Here is a 25,714-nt window from a genome sequence, read left to right as displayed (position 1 = left end):
ACAGGGCCTAGCTGTAATACATTGACATGTTCAGTCTCCCCTCAGAGCAAACATGGGTCATATGTGACGTGCATGTTTGTTCAATACGGATGTGTCAGGACCACCTTAATGACTATTCTTTTGTTTGTTCTTGAGACAGGCTCTCTTGCCCAGGCTGGAGTGCAGTGACGTGATCATGGCTCGCTGCAACCTCAACCTCTTGGGTTCAAGCCTCCCACTTCAGCCTCCTGAGTAGCTTGGACCACAGGCATGTGCCATTACCCCAGCTAATTTTTTTTTTTTTTTTTTGAGACAGGGTTTCACCATGTTGGTCAGGCTGATCTCAAACTCCTGACTTCAAGTGATCTGCCCGCCTCGGCCTCCCAAAGTCCTGGGATTACAGGCGTGAGCCACTGCACCCCGCCTAATTTTGTATTTTTTTGTAGAGATGGAATCTCACTATATTGCTCAGACTGGTCTCTAACTCCTGGGCTCAACCGATCCTCCTGCCTCAGCCTCCCAAAATGCCAGGATAATAGGCACGGGGCATAGTGCCTTGATGAATATTCAGAGCTCCTCCTATAGCCCGTTGAATATTTATGTTTAGCCAGACTCATCAGCATAAAGCTCTGGCCCCAACCCCTCCTCTTTCAAGGTGCTTGACTAGTGACACACTTCCCAGCCTGCCGATGGCCACCTTGTAGGCTGGAACCTTTTACAAAAAATAGTCTCCTTTTTTTCTAAATGTGTTTTAACATAGGTAATAGCACAGATGATAGGAAGATATGGCAAATATCCACGGTGGAAGATGGGGGGTTAGGCAGGGGTTCATTCAGAGGAATTAAACTTGGACTCCCAGAGCTCCTGCTTGGAAGTGCTTTGGAAACATTTACCCTCATTTTTCCTCTCAGGGACAGCATTGGCCATCTAGTGGAAATAGTGTGAAATTACAGGACTTTTTTTTTTTTTTTTTTTTTTTTTTTGCTGTTGGGAGTGCAAATTAAGGTCAGTGGAATAATTTTCTTTTTTTGCCAGAAGGTGAGAGAGAGGACATTAGTTAGAATTTCCCAGAAAACATTTTAAATGTGTTGCAGGACATTTGAGCAATCTCAAAGAATCCCTTATAGAAAAAAGGCAAAAGGAGAATGGAAGATGTGAAGTCTGTTCATAAATATTCAAATCTCCTATTTTTTGAAAGCTTATAGGATGACTGCCTTTCTCTGCCTCTCTACGCATCTAGGCCCTGGCTTTGTGGGCTTGGGGCTGGGGTAGCTGCACGGGACTCCTGCCCTGAAGCGCCCTGTGCCTGGGTTTGAAAGCTCTGTGGCTGCTGTCTTGAAATTCCTAGCAATTTTATCTTTAAATTTGTAGTTTGTAAGTGAAGTCTGATGGGACAATGGGCATACATGGGGGACTTGGAGCCTGGGCCACATGTGGTGTCCCTTCTAGCACCTTCTTGCCTTTGGACTATCTGGGTCACTGCACCCTATCCCCTCACCTCCACCCCAGGGCCTGAACAAGTATGCACTCCCCCTACACCCCAGTATCTCTGCACCCATGAGTACCCTCTCAGCTGGCTCCGTGTCTGGGGGCCCCTGTCCTCCTTCCAACCTGCTAATGATTATTGTCAGGGCTCCAATGGTTACTGGTAAACCTACATGCCCACTATCGCGCTCCCTGTGACAGCTCAGTGGGTAGCGTGGAGGACTGCAGGAATCTGCCACAGACACACACACGTGTCCCCTAGGCTCTGATGGAGCATGAGTCTCCGTTAGGAAATTTGTTATTACTGCTCCATGACAAACCATCCCCCAAAACTAGCAGCTTCAAACATGGTGAGATCCTAGCTCACTGCAGCCTGGAACTCTTGGGCTTCAGCAATCCTCACACCTCAGCCTCCAAGTAGCTGGGATCACAGGCATGCACTGCCACGGTCAGCTAATTTGTTGTTGTTGTTGGAGATGGAGTCTTCCTAGGTTGAGCTGTTCTCAAATTCCTGAGTTCAAGTGACCTTCCTGCTTTAGCCTCCCAAAGCACTGGGATTACAGATGTGAACAATTATGCCCAGCTCAATAGTAACATTTACTTGTTTATTTATTTATTTATCATCTCATGTTTCTGTGGGTCAAGAACTTGGGAGTGGCTTAGTTGGGTGGTTCTGGCTGTTGCAGTCAAGATCTCCTCCAGTCCTGTGCTGGAGGAGATGCTTTTGAGATGTGTCATGGCTGTTGGCAGGAGGCCTCAGTTCCTTGCTGGCTACTGACAGGAGACCTCAGTGAGTCTCTGTGTGGCCCTCTGCACAGGGCAGCTAGCTTCCCCCGGAGCCAGGGATCTGACAGAGAGCAAGAAGGGAGGTGCCAGGCCCCTTATGACCTGGCTCAGGAGCTATACCAGCAGCTCTGCCACACTCTGTTTATTAGTGAGTCACAAAGTCTAGCTCACTTTCAAAGGGAAAAGGGCTAATGAGCCTTTATGATTTTTTTTTAAAGAGACAAGGTTTTGCTCTGTTGCCCACACTTGAGTGCAGTGGTGTAATCATGGCTCACTATAATCTTGAACTCGTGGGCTCACGAGTAGGCTTCCCATCTTGACGGAAGAGTATCAAAGACTTTGTGCATATATCTTAACAGGAAATTTTAAAATTCAAATAACTGCAAGGCTTCTATCAGAAAATAAAGCTCTAAGCTTTACTGAGAGGCATCAATCAAGGGATTAATTAGCTAATAGTAGCCGCCAGGACCCTCAAGTGACAGGAACTTTTTTTGAGGCAAAGATTGAGTGGAAAGTACATACATGCCCTGCCCTGAAACATGCACAGCCTTCCACATCGGTAACATCCCCAGCAGGGTGGGGCATGTGTTATTACTAATGAATCTACAAGCACATGTCATTATTGCCCAATGTCCGTAGTTTCTGCGGGCCCACTCTTGGAGTCATACATTCTATGAGTCAAGACAAATGTATAATGACACATATCCACCAGTATAGTGTCACACAGAATAGTGTGGCTGCCCTAAAAAAATCCTCTGTGCCCCACTGTTCATCCTTCCCCATCTCTTAATCCCTGGCAACCACTGATCCTTTTACTGTCTCCATGGTTTTGTCTTTTCCAAAATGTCATACAGTTGGGATCATACAATATTTAGCGTTTAAAGATTAGTTTCTTTCACTTAGTAATATGCATTTAAGGTTCCTAATGTCTTAAAATGACTTGATAGCTCATTTCTTTTTTTTTGAGATGGAGTTTTGCTGTCTCCCAGGCTGGAGTGAAGTGGTGTGATCTCGACTCACTGCAACCTCCACCTGCCCTCCCAACCCGAGGTTCAAGCAATTCTCTTCCCTCAACCTCCCGAGTAGCTGGGATTATAGGCACCTGCCACCATGCCCAGCTAATTTTTGTATTTTTAGTAGAGATGGGGTTTTGCCATGTTTGCCAGGCTGGTTTAAAACTCCTGACCTCCACCTGCCTTGGCCTCCCAAAGTGTTGAGATTATAGGCATGAGACACTGTGCCCAGCCTTGAGTTAATTTTTCCAAAGCGTGTAAGGTCTGTATCTAATTTTTTTTCCATTTGGATGTCCAGTTGTTAAAGCACCATTCATTGAAAATAATTTATTTTCTCCATTGTATTTCCTGTAACTAATTTGTAAAAAGTTAGTTGACTATATTTCTGTGGGTATATTTCTGGCTTATTGTGTTCCATTGGTCTATTTGTCTATTCTTTTGCCAATACCACACTGTCTTGGTTAGCGTAGCTTTACAGTAAGCCTTGAGGTTGGGTAGTGTCAGTCCTCCAACTTTGTTCTTCACCTTCAACATTATGTTGGCTATTTTGGGTCTTTTGCTTCTCCACATAAACTTTAGAATCAGTTTATCAATATCTACGAAGTAACTTGCTGGAATTTCGATGAGGATAGCATTTAGTCTATAGATCAAGTTGGCAAGAACTGACATCTTGACAATATTGAGTCTTCTTGCTCTTAAACATGGAATCCCTCCCCATTTATTTAGTTATTTGATTTCTTTCATAATAGTTTTGTAGCTTTCCTCACATAGAGCTTATACATATATTTTTAAAGATTTATACTTAAGTATTTTATATTGAGGGTGTTAATATAAATGGTATTGTGTTTTGAATTTCAAATTCCACTTGTTCATTGTTGATATATAGAAAAGTGATTGGCTTTTGTGTATTAACCCTGTAGCCTACAACTTTGCTATAATTGCTTATGTTTCAGTAGTATGTTGTTGGTTCTTTCGGATTTTCTACATAGATTTTCTACAACTTTGCTGATGACATGATCATCTATATAGAAAAGTTTTATACATTTTATTTCCTTTTCTTGTATTATTGCATTAGCTAGGACTTCCAGTATGATGCTGAAAAGCAGTGGTGAGAGAGGACATCTTTGCTTTGTCCCTGATCTTACTGAGAAAGTGTCTAGTTCCTCACCATTCCATGGAAAATGTTAGCTGTGGGGATTGTTATAGAATTTATTTATGAAGTTGAGGACGTTCCTCTCTTTTTCTAATTTGCTGGGAGTTTTCACTTTGAATGGATGTTGGATTTTGTTACGTGCTTTTTCTGCATCTATTGACATGATCACGTGATTTTTCTTCTTTAGCCTGTAGATGTGATGGATTGCTTGATTTTCAAGAATTGGACCAGTGCTACATATCTGGGATAAATCTCACTTGGTCATGGTGTATACCTCTTTTTATACATTGTTGGATTTCAATTGCTAATATTTTGTTGAGGATTTTGCATCTATATTCATGAGAGATGTTAATCTGTAGCTTTCTTTTCTTTCTTTCTTTCTTTTTTCTTTCTTTCTTTCCTTTCTTTGCTAATATTTTGTTGAGGACTTTGCATCTATGTTCATGAGAGATGTTAGTCTGTAGTCTTTCTTTCTTTAGGATTTTGCATCTATATTCATGAGAGATGTTAGTTTCTTTCTCTTTCTTTCTTTTGTTCCTTTCTTTCTGATTTTGCATCTATATTCATGAGAGATGTTAGTCTCTCTTTCCTTCTTTCTGATTTTGCGTCTATATTCACTAGAGATGTTAGTCTCCTCCCTCCCTTTCTCTCTTTTCTTTTCTTTCCTGTGTACAGTCACTTTTCAGGCGCTTAGCATAATTCACTGAACAGAGCAGACAGAAATCGCTGTCTTCCTGGGAGCTTCCATCCCAGCTGGGAGCAGCCGGCCCCACTGGACATCACTGGGCAGGTGCACGCATCCTCCTCTGCTGGGGTGGGGACTGCCACAAAGGGCCAGCTGAAAAAGTGCATGGACTTTGGTCTGGTGACCGCCTGGGACTAACGGACGAAGCTGGCCACACACAAGAGCCTCCAGAGCAGGCAACGCGGACACCTGTAGCTCAGACGTCCTGGCCTCACTGGAGAGGTAGGGGCTTCAGTCCACGGGGGCTGGAGGGCCTGCATTTTTTCCAGAGGGGCCCCAGAGCGGGAGGCGGCCTCCCCTCCTCCCGACGGTCGCTACCGGGACGCGATGGCGGCGACTGTCTCCCTTGGTGGCTGCTACAGCTCCTCGGGCCGCAGCGAGAACGCGCTGCTGTCGGTTCTCTGGAAGTCGGGGTGCGAGAGCACGGATGCCAGCACCTACCTCCTCCGTGCGCCCGACGTCGAAGGCCCGGCCCGGCCCGGCCCGGCCCCAACCTCCGCTGACCCTTCCCCCAGGATTAGGAGCGTCCTCTCAGCGAGGACCCTGGGGAAGTGGTAAAGCTCTTCCAAGCCGATGCCCGAGCAGGACCTCATGATGAGCGGCAGCGGCCGTGCCAGAGGGGCATGAAGTCCCTCTACTCGCGGACTCCTGCACCGCGCGCAGCTGCGGGGAGCGCCGCCTGAGGGCCGGGCGGGAGCCGTCGACCCAGCTGTGGCTGATGGAGGGCGTGTCATCCTGGAAGGCGCCGGCGCAGGCTGACCAGGAGCCCCAGGCAGGCGCCCCAGCGCAGCCCGCGAGCAGGGCCAGAGCCTCCCTGGCAGGGACGCGCCGCGGGAGGCAGCGCAGCCGGGAAGTGGGCGGCGGACCCAGACCGAGTGTGCCGGGTAAGGAGCGGGCAGAGGGTGAAATAAAGGCCGGGGCCCCCGGCGACGCCTCCTAGTGCGGGGACAATCCTCTTCCTGTGGGAGGGCCCCTGGTCGAGGGCGGGCGCACTCCCTAGCTCTAGGTTTGGATGACCAGGGCGCGCCTCGGCCTTAGCAGGTTGTGAACCCGGTGGTGCCCTACGCTGGGCACCAGCACCACCTCTCCCGCCTCGCGCGTGAGCTCTAGGGCAGGCCGCGAGCCGAAGTCGCGGGTGCAGGCGCGTCGGGAGCCCCGGGGAGGTCCGGCCCGTCGGCAGGCAGCCGCGGGGTTCTCCAGGGCCTCCTGGTGCACCTGGGGACAAGGAGCCACTTCTCCCTTCAGCGGGCGCTGCGGGACCAGCTGGAGGAGCGAAAGGCGTGGGCTAGGAACGCCGCCCAGCTGCCCGCAGGTCCCGCGTAGACCAGGCGGGGGCGCCCACGTCCAGCGCGCCCTGGGCCAGGAAGCGCGCGGCCGGGCTGACACATCCCTCGCCGAGGGCCCCTGCGCAGATGCCAGTCCCGGAGGTGGCGACCCCTCGAGGCACAGCCGCCCTGGATGTGCTCCTCCCAGCGGCCGCTGCAGTCTCTGAGGGGCATGTGCTCTTGGGGTTCGGACTGTACTCCTGGACCCCGGCTCCCGGGTCCCCCGCAGTTAGTCCAGTCGGGCCCCCCGCCCTCCGGCGTCACCCAGGGCCGCGGCTGCCCCAGCTCCGGCTGCAGGCCCGGGAGCAGCGCAGGGAGGCTCGGGCTGCCGGAGGCCGTGCAGAAGTCGGCGCAGGAGAAGGCGCGAGGCTCCGGGATGAAGGCCACGCCCGGCACGGCCGCTGCTACCAGGCCTCGGAAGTGGCGCCCCGCGAGGGTGCGGCTCGATTCATCAGGCGCGCCGGGCGGGGGACCGGGACCGCGGGGATCTGCGGGGAGTCGAGACCAGGCCCCTAGAGCCCACGCCCGCTCCTCGCTTCCGCCGGGCGAATTGTAGTTTTTTTCTTGTATCGTTTTTTCGGGTTTGGTATTAGTCCCCATAGAATGAGTTAGAAAGCATTCCCTCTGCTTCTATCTCTTGGAAGAGATTGTGGAGAATTAGTATAATTTATTCCTTAATGTTCACAGGTAGAATTCACCAGTGCACCCATTGGGGCCTGTTCTTCCTGTTTTGGAGGATTATTAATTACTAAATTCTGTAATAGATTATCTGTTTCTTCTTGTATGAGTTTTGGCAGATTGTGTCTTTCAGGAAATTGATCTATTGAACATAGATTACCAAATCTGTGGGTATAGATGCTTCATAGTATTTTTTTGGGGGGGGTACCAGATTTCTTTATTTGAAGGAATGGTATAAAGAACTTAAGTGGATGTTTTGGTACAACTTATAGAAAAGGTAAAGGAAACCCCAATATGCATGCACTGCCTTGGTGACCAGGGAAGTCACCCCGTGGCTATGGGGAAATCAGCCTAAGGCTTAGCTTTCATTATCACTGTCTCCCAGAGTGTGCTTGTCAAAGAGTTATTCTGCCAAGCCAGATTGGGGTGCTCCCATCTTGCGCAAGTTGGTCACGTGGTCACCCAATTCTTTGATGGATTTCACCTGCTCATTCAGGTATTGTATCTCAATGAAGTCACACAAATGGGGGTCATTTGTCAGTGGCCAGTTTGTGCAGTTCCAATAGTGACTGATTCACATATTTTTCCTAATGCAATGCACACTCCATCGCATTCAGCCCGCTCTCCCAGTCATCATGGTCTGTTTTCTTGATATCCTGAAGGAAGATGCGGCCACCTCGTTGGTTCTGCAGCTTCATCAGTTTCTCGGCGTGTTCCCTCTCCTCATGAGATTGGTGAAGAAAGTACTTGGCAAAGTTCTTCAAAGCCACATCATCGCGGTCAAAGTAGTAAGACATGGACAGGTAAACATAGGAAGCGTAGAGCTCCAGGTTGATCTGGTGGTTGATGGCGGCCTCTGAATCCTGGTGGTAGTTCTGGCGCACCTGCGAAGGTGATGCGGTCGTCATGGTGGCGGCTAAGGAGAGGCGGCGGCGGCGGCGGCGGCGGCTGCGCGGCACTGGAGAGGCGGCGAGGGCCTTGGGGCGGTCCGAGGGCGCGGTGTGGAGGTGACTGAGGGCTGGCTGTGGGCGGCCAGCCGGGGTCGGGGACGAGCGCCGGGTTCCGTCCAAGCGCTGTTGAAGCCGGAAACCGCGGCCACTCTCGACGAAGAACGTCTCCACAGTATTTTTTTAAATAGCCTTTTGATGTCTGTGGGCTCTGTAGTGATGTTACTCTTTCATTTCTGATATTAGTAATTTGTATGTTCTTATTTCCTTAATTAGGTTGGCTAGAGGCTTATCAATTTTATTGATATTTTTTAAGAACTGGCTTTTGGTTTTGCTGATTTTTGCTCTGATTTTCTGTTTTTAATTTCATTGATTTCTGCTCTAATTTTTATCATTTCTCTTCTTCCTTTGGAGTTAATTTGCCCTTCGTTTTATTGTTTAATGAGGTGGAGGCTTAGATGATTGATTTTAGATATTTTTTCTTTTCTAATATATGCATGCATTCAGTGCTATAAATTTTCCTCTAAGCTGTGCTTTTGCTGCATTCCACACATTTTAATACACTGTATTTTAATTTTTATTTAGTTCACAGTATTTTTTTGTAAGGGGGACAGGGTCTCACTCTGTGGCCCAGGCTGGAGTGCTGTGGTGTGATCGCTCCTCATTGCAACCTTCACCTCCCAGGTTCAAGTGATTCTCGTTCCTCAGCCTCCTGAGTAGCTAGGATTACAAGCATGCACCACCGTGCCTGGCTAATTTTTGTATTTTTAGTAGACACGGGGTTTCACTGTTGGCTGGCTGGTCTAGAACTCCTGACCTCAGGTGATCCTCCCCACCTTCACTTCCCAAAATGCTGGGCTTGCAGGTGTGAGCCACCACACCCAGGCTAGTTCACAGTATTTTAAAATTTCTCTTGAGATTTCCTCTTTGGCCCAGTTGTTATTTAGAAGTATGTTGTTTAACCTCCGAGAATTTTGGGATTTTCTAGCTATCTTTCTGCTACTGATACCCAGTTTAATTCCATTGTCATCTGAGACCATTGTATGATTTGTATTCTTTTAAACTTGTTACAGTGTGTTTTATAGAAGGCTCTGTGTGAGCTTAAGGAGAATGTGTATTTTGCTGCTCTTGGGTATTCTAGCCTTGTCAATTAGATCCAGTTGACCAATGGTGCTATTAAGTTCAACTATGTCCTTACTGATTTTCTGCCTGCCGGATCTGGATCTGCCCATTTCTGATAGTGGTTGTTAAAGTTTCCAACAAAATAGTGAACTCATTTTTTTTTTGTAGTTACGTCAGTTTTTGCCTCACATGGTTTGCCACTGTTTTACTGGTGTGTACAAATTAGGGATTATTCCATCTTCTTGGAGAGTTGACTTGTTTATCAGTAGTCTGCTCTGTCTGAAATTATTAGAGCTACTCCAGCTTTCTTTTCTTTTCTTTTCTTTTCTTTCTTTCTATTTTTTTTGAGACAGAGCCTCACTCTGTCACCCAGGTTGGAGTGCAGTGCCACCATCGGCTCACTGCAACCTCTGCCTCCCCAGTTCAAGTGATCCTCCCACCTCAGCCACCCCCTACCACCCTGAGTAGCTGGGACTACAGGCGCACACTACCATGACTGCCTAATTTTTGTATATTTAGTAGAGATGGGGTTTCTCCATGTTGTCCAGGCTGGTCTCAAACTCCTGGCCTCAAGTTATCTGCCTGTCTTGACCTCCCAAAGTGCTGGGATTACAGGCGTGAGCCACTATGTTCGGCCAGCCCACTTTCAAATAATACTGTATTGCCTATGGGTAGTACAAATAATGACAAAGTATTCCTAATTATTTTCTTCTGTCCCTTGTATCATTTCTGTCATCCCTTTCATTTGTATGTCAACTATAATAATTGCCTACACCGTTGCTATTAATATTTTGAACAAACTGTTGTCTTTCAGATCAAATAATAAGAAAAGCAGAAGTTTTTATTTTACCTTTACTTACTCTTCTCTAAAGCTCTTCCTTTCTTTATGTAGATCCAAGTTTTGGATCTATGTAATTTTCCTTCTCTCTGAAGGACTTCTTTTAACATTTCTTGCAAGCCAGGTATGCTGGCAACAAATTCCCAAAATTTCTGTTTTTCTGATGCAAGTCTTTATTTCTCCTTTACTTTCAAAGTATAATTTCACAGGATACGCAATTCTCAGTGTACTATTTTTTTCCTCTCTACACTTTAGCTATTTCACTCCCCTCTCTTCTTGTTTGCATGGCTTTTGAAAAGAAGGCTGATGTGGCCAGGTGAGGTGGCTCACGTCCGTAATCCCAGCACTCTGGAAGGCCAAGGCAGGCGGATCACAAGGTCAGGAGTTTGAGACCAACATGGTAAAACCCTGTCTCTATTAAAAATACAAAAATTAGCTGGGCGTGGTGGTGGGCACCTATAATCCCAGCTACTCAGGAGGCTGAGACAGGAGAATCTCTTGAACCCAGGAGGCGGAGGTTGCAGTGAGCCCAGATCATGCCACCGCACTTCAGCCTGGGCAAAAGAGCAAGACTCTGTCTTAAAAAAAAAAAAAGGGGGGGCTGATGTAAGTCTTACCTTTGTTTCTCTATAGGTAAGATGTTATCTTTCCCTCTGGCTTCTTTCAAGGTGTGTTCTTTAGCATTGATTTTCTAAAGTTTGAATGTACGATGTCTAGCTGTACTTTTTCTTTCCTTTTCTCTTTTGCATGTAACCTACTTGTGTTCTCTGAGCTTCCTGGGTCTGTGTCTGACATTAATTTGGGAAATGTGGTTTGTGTTCCTTTGTCTTTCTCTTCTCTTTCTGGGATTCCCGTTACGTGTGCTGTGTCTTTTGTAGATGTCCCACAGTTCATGGATATTCTGCTCTTTCTTCCGCAGTCCTCTGTCTTTTTTTCTCCTTGCTTTTCAGTTTTGGAAGTTTCTAGTGACATACTCTCAAGCTTAGCAATTCCTTCCTCAGCTGTGTCCTATTTGCTAATGAGCTCATCAAAGACATTCTTCATTTCTGTTAGTGTTTTTTTAATCTCTAGCATTTCTTTTTGATTCTTAGAATTTCCACTTTTCTGATTACATTACCCATCTGTTCTTATAGTTGTCTACTTTAATCACAGTTGTTTTAAATTCATAGCCTGATGATTCCAACATCCCTGCCATAGCTGGGTCTGATTCTGATGCTTGCTGTGTTTCTTCAAACTGTGCTTTCTGCCTTTCAGTCTGCCTTGTATTTTTTGCTAAAAGGCAGGCATGCTGCAGTAAAAGAAACTTTTACCTTTTACCCAGTGGTAAAGAGGCCTTTAGTGATGTGGTGGTGAGGTGTGGTGGGAAGGGACGTGTTCTATAGTCCTGTGATTAGACCTCAGTCTTTTAGTGAGCCTGGGCCCTGGGCTGTGAACTTCTCAGGTTTTCTTTCCCTTACGTGGGACAGGATGGCTAAAGGGACCGGAGTTGGGTATTTGTCTTCCCCCAGTTTGATTAGGCTCTAATAAAACCCTAGTGGGTTAGGCCCTGGTAAAATAGTTTCTTGTGATGGTAGGCCTTATTAAAAAGAACAGAATGTCCTGGCATATTTAAAAATGGTTACTTTGCCCTGTTCCTGTCGGAAGCATGAGGGGACTTTTTCTTCTCTATTCGCCATGAGAATGCAGTAAAGCTCCTAGAGGTAAAACTCACAAAAGTGTGGGATTCCCCTTGTGATGAGGTCCCCTGTAACAAGGGCCCCTGGAGCTTTTAACTCTCATACCTGCCCACAGTGAGTTTTAACCCATGCGTAGGTTCATGTAGCCACCACCATGATCAGGACACAGAGCAGCTGGCCCCGCAACTGAGCTAAGACACATGGGAGCCCACCAGGGTCCCACAGGCAACGCAGAGCCTGAGGTACGGGGCCGGTGGGCTCTGGAGATGCAATGAGCAAGCTGGGCACATCTCCACCTGCTCAGACCACCTCCCCGGGGCCCAGTCCTGCACATGGCCCTGAGGGTCCTGGGGCCCATCCCATCTGGCTGGACCAGGGGAAGGGTGGCCCTTCTGTGGTGGTCACTGGCCTTGCTCTCTTTTATTCCATTTCCAGGGGAACCAACTGAAAGTTGGTGGGCTGTGTTTCCCTGCTTAGGCATTTGCGGTGGCAACCTGAGGGAAGGCCAAGGTGAAACCCATCGTCTTTGCGGCCCTCCCTCCACCTCCTCCTCTGCCCCGCCCCTCCCCACAAAGGTTCAGAGCGGACTGGACTCCCCTGACTCCTGCAGTTTCCCCGGGCATCTCCGAGGCTTGGAGAGACCGCTGCTGGTTGGGCTCTTACAATGCTTTATTTTACCTCCATTTAACACTGGTTTCACTCTCATGGCACTGTTTGGCAATGGATCGTTCTCTCATGACATTTTAAGCTAGGTGAGATGGGGCATCTTGGCCTACTCTCCTACAACCCCCTGACACAGCTCAGGAAGAAGGGCTCGCAGTTCAGGAGTTAGTGCGTGCGCAGGAGCAGGGGCTCCAAGCACTGCATTCCTGGGGCCCCCGCTGGTTCCACACCTTTGTTCTTGCCGTTACCTCAGATTGTATGCCATTCCCTCCTCTCTTTGCCTATCTAAATCCTACCTCTCTTCTATTTTATTATTATTATTATTTTTTGAGATGGAATCTCACTTTGTCGCCCAGGCTGGAGTGCAGTGGCTCAATCTCGGTTCACTGCAACCTCTGTCACCCTGGTTCAAGCGATTCTCCGGCCTCAGCCTCCTGAGTAGCTGAGATTACAGGCTCCTGCCACTGTGCCTGGCTAATTTTTGTATTTTTAGTAGATATGGGGTTTCTCCATCATGGCCAGGCTGGTCTTGAACTCCTGACCTTGTGATCCACTTGCCTCAGCCTCCCAAAGTACTGGAATTACAGGCGTGAGCCATTGTGCCTAGCCTCTACCTCACTTCTAGAGCTGGTTCAAGGCCAGCTTCTACCAGGGAGCCTACAGTGATCATTCCTTCCTTGGAATTCCCTCAGCCTTTCCTAGTCATCAACAATTTCCTGGGGTGTGGCGTGCTTCCCTATGGACCAGGTATCCCAAAGGTTGGGCCCAGTCTTGCTTGCAGCAGGCATTGGTTAGAGAAAGGAGACAGTGCTGGGAGGTGAGGAAATCCTGAAACCCTGGGGAAGAGATTCGGGGTCAGACTTTGTCAGAAAGTGGGCACCTCTGCTCTAAGGGTAGGAGAGATACAGCATCAGGTACAGGCTGATCCAGCAACTGCAGGACTTTAATGTAGACTCTGGGGGCAGTAATGCAGGGGCTGCAAGGGAATATGGAGGAGCCCAAGGAAGGGATGGCTGACAGGCACTGCAGTGGGAGGCTCTGGGCTTGGGTTCAACCTTGGAAGGAGCCAGCAGAGACCCAAGTTCTGATGATCTGACAGTGGTCAGACTGGCTGTCAGTGGTTGGACTGATCACGGAGGCTGGTCCGGGTGCCCACAGGATGGTCCAGTAACCTCAGCAGGAGACAAGGAGGGGGTTGGTGAGTGCAGCTGCTGAAGAGGCTGGTGCTGAGGGCTGTCTCTGCAACAGCTCGCAGGCAGCCAAGGCTTGATGCAGGGCATCCAGGATGGCCACGGGGCTGGGCCTCCCCTCTGGATGGAAACAGCAGGCAGGGAGGGCAGGATCAGTCTGCAAACCTTCACCCACAGAGCCACTGACCCTCCTCCCTGAAACCCAGCCAATCTTGCCTCCTGTGCCCCTCCCCAGCCCTGCCCAGCTTCCTCGATCTGTGGACCACCTCCCCCTGAGGACCCCGGAGAAGGGGCTTGGGGCACACAATTTCTGATCTCCTCAATGGCAGGGACTGCTCAGGACAGTGGGCACACCTGAGCTCTGCCCAGTGGTGCCTGGGGAGGTCAGCGAGCAAAGGGCTCTTGGTTGCCCTGTCAACCTGTGAAGCCCTGTGAGGCAGGAGCTTGGTCTGGCTGCACCAGGCATAAGCTGGCACTCCTGCAGTTCTGCTCCCGGAACTTCGTCTAAACACCGGGGCTGTGTTACTGAGAGCTTAGGGGAGATGCCCCAGCCTCGGGCGCTGCTAGTACTTGACCCCTGTGCCTCCTCTCTTCCTCCATGGGAAGAAGATAACAACTCCTTCCTTCTAGGGCCATTGTAAGGATTCAGGGGTTCAAAAACCCTTGGGGCGTCTCCCCTGCATGTGGCTGAAGTGCTGTCAGTGGGCGCACACCTATCCCCTCACTGGGCTTCTGTCTGGCGCTTCTTCCTGGGGCTTCTGTGCCTCTGCTCTTGGTAAAAGCCCCTTCAACTTTCTAAAGCATGCAGGGCAGGAATAACAAGATTGTTTAGCAGACAAAGCTCAGGACGGAGCATGCTGGAGTCTCCTCTTCAGGACACCCTCCAGCCACAGCCTGGGCTCTGAGAGACTGGGGTGCTCTCCTACCGTGCGTGGGGTCCCTGAAAGCGTCCAGTGTGCCCAGCAAAATCTTCCCCAGGGCTCTTTTCGATATGTTCTTAAAAAGAAATGGAGACAGGGCTGGGTCAGACTGTGGTGGCTGTGTCCCTGTTCAGTCGACGGGACCTGGTGGCCCCTAGGGGCTTCCGGGAAGCTCCCTGGGGATGGATAAAGCCCCTCCCCAACCCTCATCCCTTCTTGGCCCCCTACCCCTAGGCTGGCCACGCTGCGCTTCCCAGAGACTTTTGGAGGGTGAGCGAGGCAGTGGGCAGGTTCACGTACATAAAAATTACCATCTGTGCCCAGGGAGGCACTGGGAAATAACCCTGGCTAAGAGCGTTTTTATGCGTTTGCTCATTTTGACTTTATTATGTTCATTTTAACCAGCAGAGAAAAGCAATGCTGGGAAATAATCCAAAATTTGCCAAAGCCATCCAGCTGGGAGGTGGAAGGAACACATCATCTACCCTGAGGCTGCATGGCCCATGGCCTCTGCTGGGTACCACTGCCCTTCCCTGCCTGGGTTAGCATTGGTCTCTCAGGGCCCATCCCCAGGTCTCTGCTTGCCCAGGATGTTTGACATTGGGCTGGACCTCGGCAGCCCTGGGTCCCAGGCAGCCCGATGTACAGGGAAGAGCTCACTTCAGAGCCCGACAGGAAAACCTGGGTCTTCCTCTTTCTAATCCTTACAGCCTTTCTTCTTCCTTCTGCTGCAGTGGCTGGAACCTCTGCTTCACATGAAAACAGTGATGAGTCTGATTTGAATTTGAATTTTATTTCATTCTTTTTTTGAGATAAGGTCTTACTCTGTCAGCTAGGCTGGAGTGCAGCAGCACAGTCTCAGCTTACTGCAACTTTTGCCTCCTGGACTTCAGTGATCCTCCCACCTCAGCCTCCTGAGCAGCTGGGACCACAGGCATGTGCCACAGTGCCCAGCCAATTTTTGTATTTTTTTTTTTTTTTTTTTGTAGAGATGGGGTTTCACTATATTGGCCAGGTTAGAATTGAATTCCTGAGCTCAAGCGATCCACCCACCTTGGCCTCCCAAAGTGCTGGGATTACAGGCATGCGCCACCACACCCAGCCACATCTGATTTTAGGGGGATTCCTCTGAACATGTCACCAGTCAGTGTGAGATCTGCATGAAGTATTTGGTTGAGAGTCCTTATCTGGTGAAGGAAGATTCCTACTATTCTTAATTTGCTGAAGGATTTTATAATCAAAGGAGATTGAATTTTATTGATTTCCTTTTCTGCATCAATTGAGATGATCATCTGGTCTTTCTCCTTTAATTTGCACTGTGGTGTATTTTGGCAATAGATTTTTGATATGGAATCATCCTTGAATCTCTAGGATAAGTCCAACTTGGTCATGTTGCATTTCTTTAAACACTGCCAGATTTGGTTTGCTAGTATTGTATTTAATAGTTTTGTATCCATGTTTAAATGTCATGTTAGTTTATAATTTTCCTTTCTTGTCTTTCTTCTATTTATCCTCTTCTGGTTTTGAGAACAGAACCAGAAAAGGACACATACAAGAGTTTTATTAGCTTCATAAAATGACCTGGGGAGCTTCCCTCACCCTGTTTTTGGTTGGTTTCTCTGAGCTTCCATTTCTGCATCTGTAAAATGGGATAACAGCTGCCTACTGTGAGGAGAGCCTAGAGCCTGGTGCCTGACACAGAGGGGGCTCCCTCCCGAGAGCTCCTTTCCCTTCCCTGAGTGTGCCAGCTCCCATGAGCCTACCAGGTCCCGGAGCCTCTGCAGGAGCTGCAGCACATCCACCAGCTTCTCCTCCAGCAGGGACAGCCGCACCCTCTCAGTCTCCACCATCTGCAGCTCCAGCCTCAGGTGCTCATTCTCTTCCACCTTCTGCTGCAGCTCTGCCTGGGGAGAGAGAGGGGCTCAGTGCTTGCCTTGCTGGTCTCCCCTAGCCTTCCACGTGGCTGGATCAACTACTCTATCTCCCCAAGGCTAGTCTGAGGCCCAGAGAAGCTGCGTGTGTGGCCTAAAGCCACACAGCGGGTTAGACTGATATAAGAGTTGTGTATTTTGTTTCCTAGTCTAAGAACTCCATTCTCCCTTCTCTTCTCTGTTTTTGTTTCTTTTTAATAAATTAATTTTGGTGGCAAGCAGCAAAAAGCAATCTGGCTAGTTTACAGAGAGAGGAAATTTACGGTAGGCTAGTGGGCAGATCCCAGAATGGACTGGCAGCTGGAGAACCTCAGGAATGGGACAGGGTTGAGACAGTGGGAGTGTCCCAAGCCTCTTGTCCAAGAGTCACAGCTGAGAAGGACCCTCTCCAGCCATCCCCAACCCCTGGCACAGAGAGCCCCAGGAGAGGGGCCTGGTTGGCCCAGCTGGAGTCATGGACCCACTCTTGGCAAGGGGGGCCACCAAAAACATCAGTCCCACCAGGTAACACTAGGATGCCAGGCAGTCACAAAGTGCTATGTGGCCACTTGCCTTCTAAAGCAGGCATGCCAGGCACAAGGCAGTCCCTTCTGCTGGCAGCAATGGAGGGAAAGAGAAGCAGTGGGAAGCGTGGTGCCCCAGGGTGCTCAGGGTCCACTCTGGGCTTGGGCAGGAGGAGGGAAGGCCCAGTGCCTCCACTCTCTAGGGATGGGAGTGGAAGGCCGGCTAACTCAGGGATCCTCCAAGCCCCGTTTCCTTGAACTGTTCTTAGAAAAGGGGTGGTGGCTATGCCCTTCAGAGCTTTGTGACTGCCAGTTTATTTCCTGACGGTCCACAGCACTGCACCCTCCCCAGCCACAGGGGCTGTGACTTTCCTGAGAGGTGCCTGGGCAGGCAAGATCAAGGCCTCCAGGAAACCAGAGTGGTGGTGGAGAAAATGTAGAAACAACTTTCAACCTAGGAGACCCGCACAACACAGAAGAGTGCTAGAAACAGGGACAGCCGCGGCGCATATTTGCTGAGCGCTCACCACAAGTGTTCACCTGTTTGATACATGTAGAATAATACCATTATTATGCCCATTTCACAGATGAGGAAACCGAGGCACAGAAAAGTTGAGTAACTTTTCCAAGGTCACACAGGCAGTGGAGTTAGGATTTGAATCCCAGCAGTCTGGCTCCAACACATAACCGTCATGCCATGCTGCTTGGCATTAATTAGCAGCCTTCTCTGGGGAGTGAGGGGTGCCCCTACTCCAGTGCAGGGGTTCCAGAAGCTGAAAGTGGTGCAGACCTGATCTCACTGGAAGGTTTAGCTGCAGCCACACTGGCTTGCCGTGTAATGACATTCAACTTTGTTTCCTTTTGCACTTTTCAGCAGAATGTGTGCGTGGTCCTGGTGTTTGTCCACGTGTCCAATCTACTGCAGCGCTCCAGGGCCTGCTGCTTGCTCTCTTGGTGTCTGATTTCCCGCACTAAGAGGCTGGAGCCCAAACAGGCCCCTCTGCTCCCTCTTGCCCCCCATGACTGAACCCCTGGCCTCAGGGCACAGCGGTGTGGCTGCCTTGGTTCAAGGGGGGCACACTGGCGTGGATGCGGCACGGGCGCCCAGCCCAGCCCACCTGACCTCTCTCAAACCGTTTCCTACGTCATTGGGTCCTTTGAGCATGAAATAAGACAAAGCACATCAGCACTGGGTATGCGGTTCATGGGTTGTACAAGTCAGCTGGTATCATTTTAAAAAAGATATCTAAGGAACTAGGACTTCATCAGGCCATACATATGTGGCCTGTCTGTAAAAAGCAGTATAGACTTAGAATTTCAGATGTATAAATTCAAAACTATTTTATGTCAAAATCAGTTTGTAAAAGTACAGTGGGCTCGGGCTTAGTGCAATGACAACTTTCAACAGCATTGCACACTTGGCTACTGTGGAATAGAGAAGTTCCTACAGGGTAGAGAGAATGAGAAATGCGAAGTGGTCTTATTGAAATGGAGACAGCTGGATGCTCAGCCTCCCTCCTCCCGCTCCTGTTGCTACCACACTCCCTTTGCTTTGGGAAACTGCCCCTCCTCCACTTCATCTGACTTTGGTGGCAACGCCAATCACTGAACCTGCCCTACCACCACAGGGATTGGCCCAGGGATGGGCACATGACTGAGGTGGCCAATCAAGAGTTCCTCCCTGAGATTTCATGTACTAGGAGTGAGACTCATTTTCCCATGAGGGCTTCCCACGTGGGCTGATGGACGTCTAGGGCTATTAATGGTCCTGCCTTCCCTTCCCCCATCAGATGGAGTAAGCCCTTTTGAAGTAGGGGAAAGCGAGGCCACCTCCTCCAGAAAAACACAGCAGACAGATGGAGATAATTTGGTCTGAGTCCCTGGACCCAGCTGTGCCTGAAGCCCATACCATCTTGTTCTCAGCTCCATGTTCCACTAAATTCCTGTTTTACAATCAAGCTAATTTGAGGTGGGATCCTTTAATTTGCAACCAAAAGATTTCTTACTAAATTTAAATCAGAGGAACCTGATTTAAATTTAAACCTCCCTCTGGGCCTTGGTTTACTCATCTGGGAATGGGGCACAAAACTTGGCTGTGATCCCTCAGACCCTTCCAGCTGTGAGATCCTCCAGAATTGCTCCAGTCCTTGATCTCTGGGCTCTGCTGACCTCCTCCCCAGAGGTCCCCAGGGTCCTCCCACTGCAGCCCTGAGTCCCCAGCTGCTCCACCAGCATGGCAACACAGGCCTCCAGCTCCCCCAGGGTTCGGGCGTGGTCGGCACCGCCAAAGTGGCCAAAGTAAGTCATGAGCTTCTCCGCCGTCTGGTCATCACACCTGCAGCAAAGGAGAGGGCCCACATTGCAGGGAGCTGCTTCCAGAGCCCTCTCTGTCCAGCCTCGGGGAGGGGGTGGTATTGTGGAGTCAGCCTCCGAAAGCAAAGCCAGGCCACAGCACCCATCTGCTCAGCACCTCCCACGGCCCCCATCTCACTCTGGGGAAAAGTCAAAGGCTTCACCTGATCTACCCCATGAGCTCTCTGATCTTCGCTCCCATCCACCTTGACTCACGCTGCTGGCCCCAGTGGCCTCCTGGCGGTCCCTCCGATATGCTCAGGGCCTCTGCACTTGCTCTTCCCTCTTCCTGGAATGCTCTTCCCCCAGCGTCTGCATTGCTTATTCCCTCGTGTCCTTCAGGGCTCTGCTCAGAGAGGCCTTCCCTGCATCTCCCTGCCCCGCCTCTGTCCCTGCCCCTGTGACCTCTCTTCCTCATGCCTGTCACACTTGCTAGAGGATCCGGGAGAGGAGGCCACTGACTGGTTTACTGCGATTTTCCCTGTGCCTAAGATTTTGCCTGGCATGCAGTGGGTGCTTCATAAGTGCTTGTTGTTGACATGAAGAATTGGTGGTAACAACAACCCCAGAAAATCAACAGCATTTTACCATCCAATAATAACTGTTGCCCCCATGGGTGTTCCCACCTACTGTGCGCCAGACACCTGTTAGGCATTGTGTCTCTTTGACCTCAAATCCTCACAGAGCCTCGGCCACACAAGTGTCACCATCTTATCTTAGAGGTGAGAAGACAGAGGCTCAGAGAAGCCAGGCGACTTGTTTGAGGCGTCCCAGGTGTCCTGAACCTGTCGTCGCTCTCCGCCAGGGTGGAAGCGAGGATGAAACAGGGAATGGATAAGCCAGCACCTGTCCGGGACCAGGCTGGAGAACAGTGAAAACGGTGTGTGGCCGGGGGTGACGGGTTGGGGAAGGGTCTGAGAGGGACACTGGTGTCTGGGAGCGCCACAAGAGGTCCAGTGCAGATGCTGGTGAGAAGGCACAGATGGGAATTCAAGCCAGCCATGAGCTGTGCCCTGGAAGGTCATCCCATTTCATCCTCTACATGCTGGCGGGCCTTCCCATCTCCCCCTAAGGGACAAGAGGACAGAGCCACAGAGGGGCTGGGAGGTGGCTGAGCCAGGCCAACCAGCCTCCCGGGTGCTCTGGGCTTCCCTGGACACCTCTAGAAACTGAGACCCACAGTGGCTTACCCTGGAGGGGCCACACACCTGCCTCCGCAGCCGGAAAGCCGGGCCAGCAGTGACTTGATCTCGGCTGCTGGTGTCCTCTGCTCTTCCTGCCACTTCTTCTCCTCCTCCTCCTCCTCCTCGTCAGAGGCGGCCTGGCCCTCCACAGAACGGAACAGCTGCTCGTCTGCTGCTGGGGAAGCACAAGATGTGGGGACGAAGGACAGAGGGTGGGGAACCAGGCATCCCTCCCCAGGGGCACGTGTGCAGCGCAGCCAGAGAGAGGGGTGCTCTGGGGCCATGTCCCCCTCCTTCAGATAGCCACCCCCCATGTTCCAGGCTCCGGTGCAGTGAGGCCACCAAAGCTGGTTCTGTCTCGCTGTAATGTGACCAGCCCAGGAGTGAAGCTGGCCAGTTAGAGCCCTTTCCTGGAACTTTACACAGGGACATGGGGAGGGATGCCTTCTTTTTCTTCCTTCTTTCTTTTTTCTTTTTAATAGAGACAGGGTCTCGCTCTGTCACCCAGGCTGGAGTACGATGGTGTGATGATAGTTCACGACAGCCTCAAACTCTGGGGCTCAAGTGATCTTCCTGTCTCAGCCTCCCAGAGTGTTGGGATTATAGGCATGAGCATTATGCCTGCTTCTTCACTGGTTTCTTTCTTTTTTTTTTTTTTTTGAGACGGAGTCTCACACTGTTGCCAGGGCTGGAGTGCAATGGCGTGATCTCAGTTGGTGTGATCTTGGCTCACTGCAACCTCTGAGTCCCGGGTTCAAGTGATTCTCCTGCCTCAGCCTCCCGAGTAGCTGAGACTACAGGTGCATGCCACCACGCCCAGCTAATTTTTGTATCTTTAGTAGAGACAGGGTTTTACCATGTTGGCCAGGATGCTGTTGATCTCTTGACCTCGTGATCTGCCCCCCTCGGACTCCCAAAGTGCTGGGATTACAGGCATGAGCCACTGCGCCCGGCCCTTCTTCCCTGTTTTCTAAGATGAAACAAGCCAGGCCCTGTCTGTGGTCTCAGAGGTGTTATTTCCATTTTAGGCCGTGGCAACTCAGGTCAGGAAAGGCCAAGCTAGTCTCGTAGGAGCTGAGGTGGGCTTCTCACAGTATGGGCACCAGGATGGACAGATTTTCAGTGCTCAGGGAACTGCAAGTGTCTAGCATTTGGGGTAATGTGGAGGAAGGGGGCGTGACGCATGTGACTGTCTATGGTTCCCCAATGTTGCTGGGCCTTGGTGGTGGGCTCCTGCCTGCCTCAGCATCAGAAAGCCCGCAGGTGATGGGTGGGGGTGTCCGTGTGGCCCCCTGGTGTTCTGCTGCCCAACCTCAGTCCCCATCCCCGTCCCCAGGGGAGTCCCGCTCCCTCCTTTTCTGGTCCACCAAGCTCCAGGGGCACTTGAGGCAGGCCCAGCCAGGCTGAGTGCAGCCTCCTCTGTAACCAGTTCAGAAAGGGCAAGGGACCCAGTGGGAGCCACTGGAGTCAGCCCAAGACTTGGACTCAAAACTTGCAGGGAAGAGAAATGTTCTCCATGCCTCTGGCCTGGGAGTTGGGAGGACGGGCCTGGGGCCGCTGGTGGCCGTCTTGCCACCGTGAGGGGAGTGCCCGCTGTGAAATGAATCACTGTAGAGCAGCACAGGGCCAGGTGTCCAGATGGTGGCGCTGCTGACATTTCAGCTGTGCCTGAAGCCTGTGTGGACTTTTAAGTTACGTGAACCAACACAGTCCCTTTTAATTTAAGCCGGTTTGGACTGAATGATCTGACATTGGAAGACAAACGATGTCCCAACTGATACAGCTGTCAAAAACAAAACCAGGCTTATGACCCCCTCACACTCCCACTGCCCCAGAGAATCACATGCAGAGATCAAGGGTGGGCCTGGCCATCCGTGTTTTTCTTTTCTTTTCTTTCTTTTTTTTTTTTGAAGCAGGGCCTCCTCACTCCATCACCCAGGCTGGAGTGCAGTGGTGCAATCTAGGTTTACTGCAGCCTCGACCTCCCAGGTTCAAGTGACACTCCTGCCTCAGCCTCCCCAAGTAGCTGGAACTACAGGCACATGCCACCACTCTGGGCTAATTTATTTGTATTTTTGGTAGAGACCAGCTTTTGCCATGTTGCCAGGCTGGTCTTGAACTCCTGAGCTCAAGCGATCTGCCAGCCTCAGCCTCCCAAAGTGCTGAGATCACAGGTGTGAGCTACCACGTCCAGCCTGCATCTGTGCTTTTAAAGGTGACCCTGGCACCTGGCAGGTTTGGGAACGTCTGTCTGCCTCGGGGTATCCTGACCTTGGACACCAGACATTCAGCCTGGCTTTTCCCTGTTGGGTATGCTCAAGGTTCTTTTGTTCTAACTTAGTAAAAAGTATCCTAGACCAAAGAACCAGAGTCGAGGTGACTGTTTCATGACTTTTCGATTATGTGAGTGTGTTTCCATTATTGACAATTTGTTTTGTGTTTTTTGTTCTGGGAATTCCTGATGCTGGGTTCCTGTGGGCCAGGGGTGGTGGTGGTGGTGTCATTGTTGTCATGGTCATTAACACTGTCCTGGTGTCTGAGGCAGGGGCAGGTGAGGCACTCTGAGAGTGTGTGTAGGTGGTGGAGGCCCCAGCACCTGCCCACAGCTGAGCCAGGTGAGCACCAGGCATTGTCTTGGCTTTTCTAACTCCCCAGGGACCAGTCCCGTCCTTCCCTCCTGATGGCTCTACACCCCTCAGATTCTCCAGGCCCAAGTTCCTAGGATGGCAGGACTGGGGAAAAGGGCCCCAGCCCAGCTTGAGTAGCTGGCAGGAGTCGGCTCTCTTTGGAGGTTGGTGGTAGCATGGATGCAGACAGGCCCCTGAGAGCAGGGCTGGGCACAGTGGAGGGACCGTGAGCCTGGCAGGAAGACTGGACGCACAGGGACAAACCTTCATCCAGGGCTCTGCTCCCGGAGCTGCTGTCCGACTGCCAGGCTCCCTCTGGAGTGGGGTCTGGGTCTCTGGTCCCAGCATCCTCGGGTTCATTACTCTTGTCTCCTGGCTCTGGGCTGGCTCGCTGGAGGGATGCGAGCTGGGAGTCCTCTGACCTGCAGAGATACAGGCGTGAAGGAGGAGAGTATGGGACCCTTCCACTCCCTACTCTACATGGGCAAGCCATCTATGAACAGCCGTTATCACCCTGGAAGAGTCAGCTTCTCACAGTCCAGGAGGAAGTGCTGGATATTCAGATTCCCAGCATCCCTTGCAGCTAGGGCACAGGCATGGAACCCAGTTTTAGCCAATGAGACTCAAGGCAAAAGCTTCTGGAACAGATTTTCATCCTTATAAAAAAAAAAAAAGCTCTAGGAAAGGAAATGCCCCTTCCTTCCTGCCTTTAGACATTGTCATGTGAGAATGTGATGTTTGGAGCTGCAGCAGCCATTTTGTGACAAGAAGAAAATGTCTGAAAGAAATACTGAGTAGTTGAACAAAAGCCTTAACATCTTTTAGCTGCTGAGTCCACCAGTCCTAGGGCCACCCACCTCTGGACTTCTTATAGGGGATTTTTAAAAAAAGTTTTGCTACCTTTTTTTTTTTTTTTTTAAGAGATAGGGTCTATCATCCAGGCTGGAGTGCTATGGTGTGATCTCCCACCTCAGCCCCACAATTAGCTGGGACTACAGGTATGTACCATCACACCCAGCTTATTTTTGTATTTTTTTGTGAAGACAAGGTTTCACCATGTTGATTACGCTGGTCTTGAACTCCTGAGCTCAGACAATTTGCCTGCCTTGGCCTCCCAAAGTGTTGGGATTACAGGCATGAGCCACTGCACTTTTTTTTTTTTTTAGAAAAAGAGACAGAATCCTATAATCCTAGCACTTTGGGAGGCTGAGGCGGGTGAATCACCTGAGGTCAGGAGTTCAAGACCAGTCTGGCCAATATGGTGAAACACTGTCTCCACTAAAAATATAAAAAATAGTTGGGTGTGGTGGCGCACGCCTATAATCCCAGCTACTTGGGAGGCTGAGGCAGGAGAATCGCCTAAACCTGGGAGGTGGAGGTTGCAGTGAGCCCAGATCACGCCACTGCCCTCCAGCCTCCTGATAGAGCAAGACTCAGTCTCAAAAAAAAAAAAAAAAGAAGAAAAGCCAACAAAGGCCTGAAATATTTTTGCAAAAAGGACCCTCCTCGTGATAAAGCTGCAAAACAACAAAAAAAACCCTCCAAAAGCAAAAAAACAAAAACCATAAAGGAAAAGGTGCACCATTGTGTTCTCACAGAGTTTTGTTGGAAAAATTACTCTAAAAGGAATAATCAGTCCTAAATCATTCTGTGTTTGGTCTAAGAATGAGAGCACTGTACTCCAGTAATGGAGATTTTTTTTTTAAGAATGAAATGGCTAGGCCAAGCGTGGTGGTTCACACCTGTAATCCTAGCACCTTGAGAGGCCGAGGTGGGTGGATCACTTGAGGTCAGGAGTTTGAGACCAGCCTGGCCAAAATGGTGAAATTCTGTCTTTACTAAAAATACAAAAATTAGCCAGGCGTGGTGGTGCACACCTGTAATCCCAGGTACGCAGAGGCTGTGATGGGAGAATCGCTTGAACCCAACCCAGGAGGTGGAGGTTGCTGTGAGTGAGATCACACCACTGCACTGCAGCCAGGATGGCAGGGTGAGGCTCCAAAAAAAAAAAAAAAAAAAAAAAACGAAATGGCTGAAAAGATCACCTTTTATTAAATAGTATGATGACTCATTTTCATACATTTTAGCTTTATTTTTCAATCTCCAGAGTCCCCATTTTATTTTTATTTTTATTATTTATTTATTGAGACCCTAAGTCTTGATCTGTCACCCAGCCTGGAGTGCAGTGGCACAATCTTGGCTCACTGCAACCTCCACCTCCTGGGTTCAAGCCATTATCATGCCTCAGTCTCCCAAGCAGCTGGGACTACAGGCGCCTGCCACCACGTCCGGCTAATTTTTGTATTTTTAGTAGAGACGGGGTTTCGCCATGTCGCCCAAGCTGGTCTTGACTTCCTGACCTCAGGTGATTTGCCCGCCTCAGCCCCCGCAAAGTGCTGGGATTACAGGTGTGGGCCACCATGCCCGGCCTAAGCATCCCCATTTTATACTCTATGAGTGGACTTCCAGGACCAAAAATTATTGGAACACAAAGACCCCTGTGCCCCTGCTAGGGAGCTGCTCTTCGGAGCCACTGCCCCTTGCTGGGCCTCGCACTGCGCAGGTGGAAGCCCCGCAGCATCCAGGAGGGGGCAGGC

The 25,714-nt window shown here is 50.2% G+C and overlaps 1 protein-coding gene and 1 pseudogene across 2 annotated transcripts in view; both read right to left on the bottom strand.

The window, feature by feature from the left end:
* Nucleotides 1–7,385: 7,385 nt before the first annotated feature.
* LOC105705217 (ferritin heavy chain-like) lies at nt 7,386–8,099 on the bottom strand (annotated as a pseudogene).
* A 4,293-nt stretch (nt 8,100–12,392) lies between these two features.
* Nucleotides 12,393–25,714, bottom strand: part of EFCC1 (EF-hand and coiled-coil domain containing 1) — a 44,347-nt gene continuing 31,025 nt past the window's right edge. The window contains exons 3-8 of one of the 2 annotated variants that reach the window (XM_064362100.1): nt 23,382–23,539; nt 20,515–20,665; nt 19,124–19,289; nt 16,284–16,424; nt 14,527–14,596; nt 12,393–13,720 (exon numbers count right to left, since the gene is read on the bottom strand). In XM_064362100.1, coding sequence (XP_064218170.1) covers nt 13,584–13,720; nt 14,527–14,596; nt 16,284–16,424; nt 19,124–19,289; nt 20,515–20,665; nt 23,382–23,539 — 823 coding nt within the window. In that variant the 3' untranslated portion in view covers nt 12,393–13,583. The remainder of the gene's footprint in view (nt 13,721–14,526; nt 14,597–16,283; nt 16,425–19,123; nt 19,290–20,514; nt 20,666–23,381; nt 23,540–25,714) is intronic. The other variant, XM_021676155.2, reaches the window with a different exon arrangement.

This window comes from Aotus nancymaae, unplaced genomic scaffold, assembly GCF_030222135.1.
Source record: "Aotus nancymaae isolate 86718 unplaced genomic scaffold, 86718_ANA_hifiasm-v0.15.2.pri h1tg000046l, whole genome shotgun sequence".
Classification (NCBI taxonomy): Eukaryota; Metazoa; Chordata; class Mammalia; order Primates; family Aotidae; genus Aotus; species Aotus nancymaae.
Note: the sequence above shows the minus strand (reverse complement) of the source record. Positions and strands in the feature narration are given on the sequence as shown.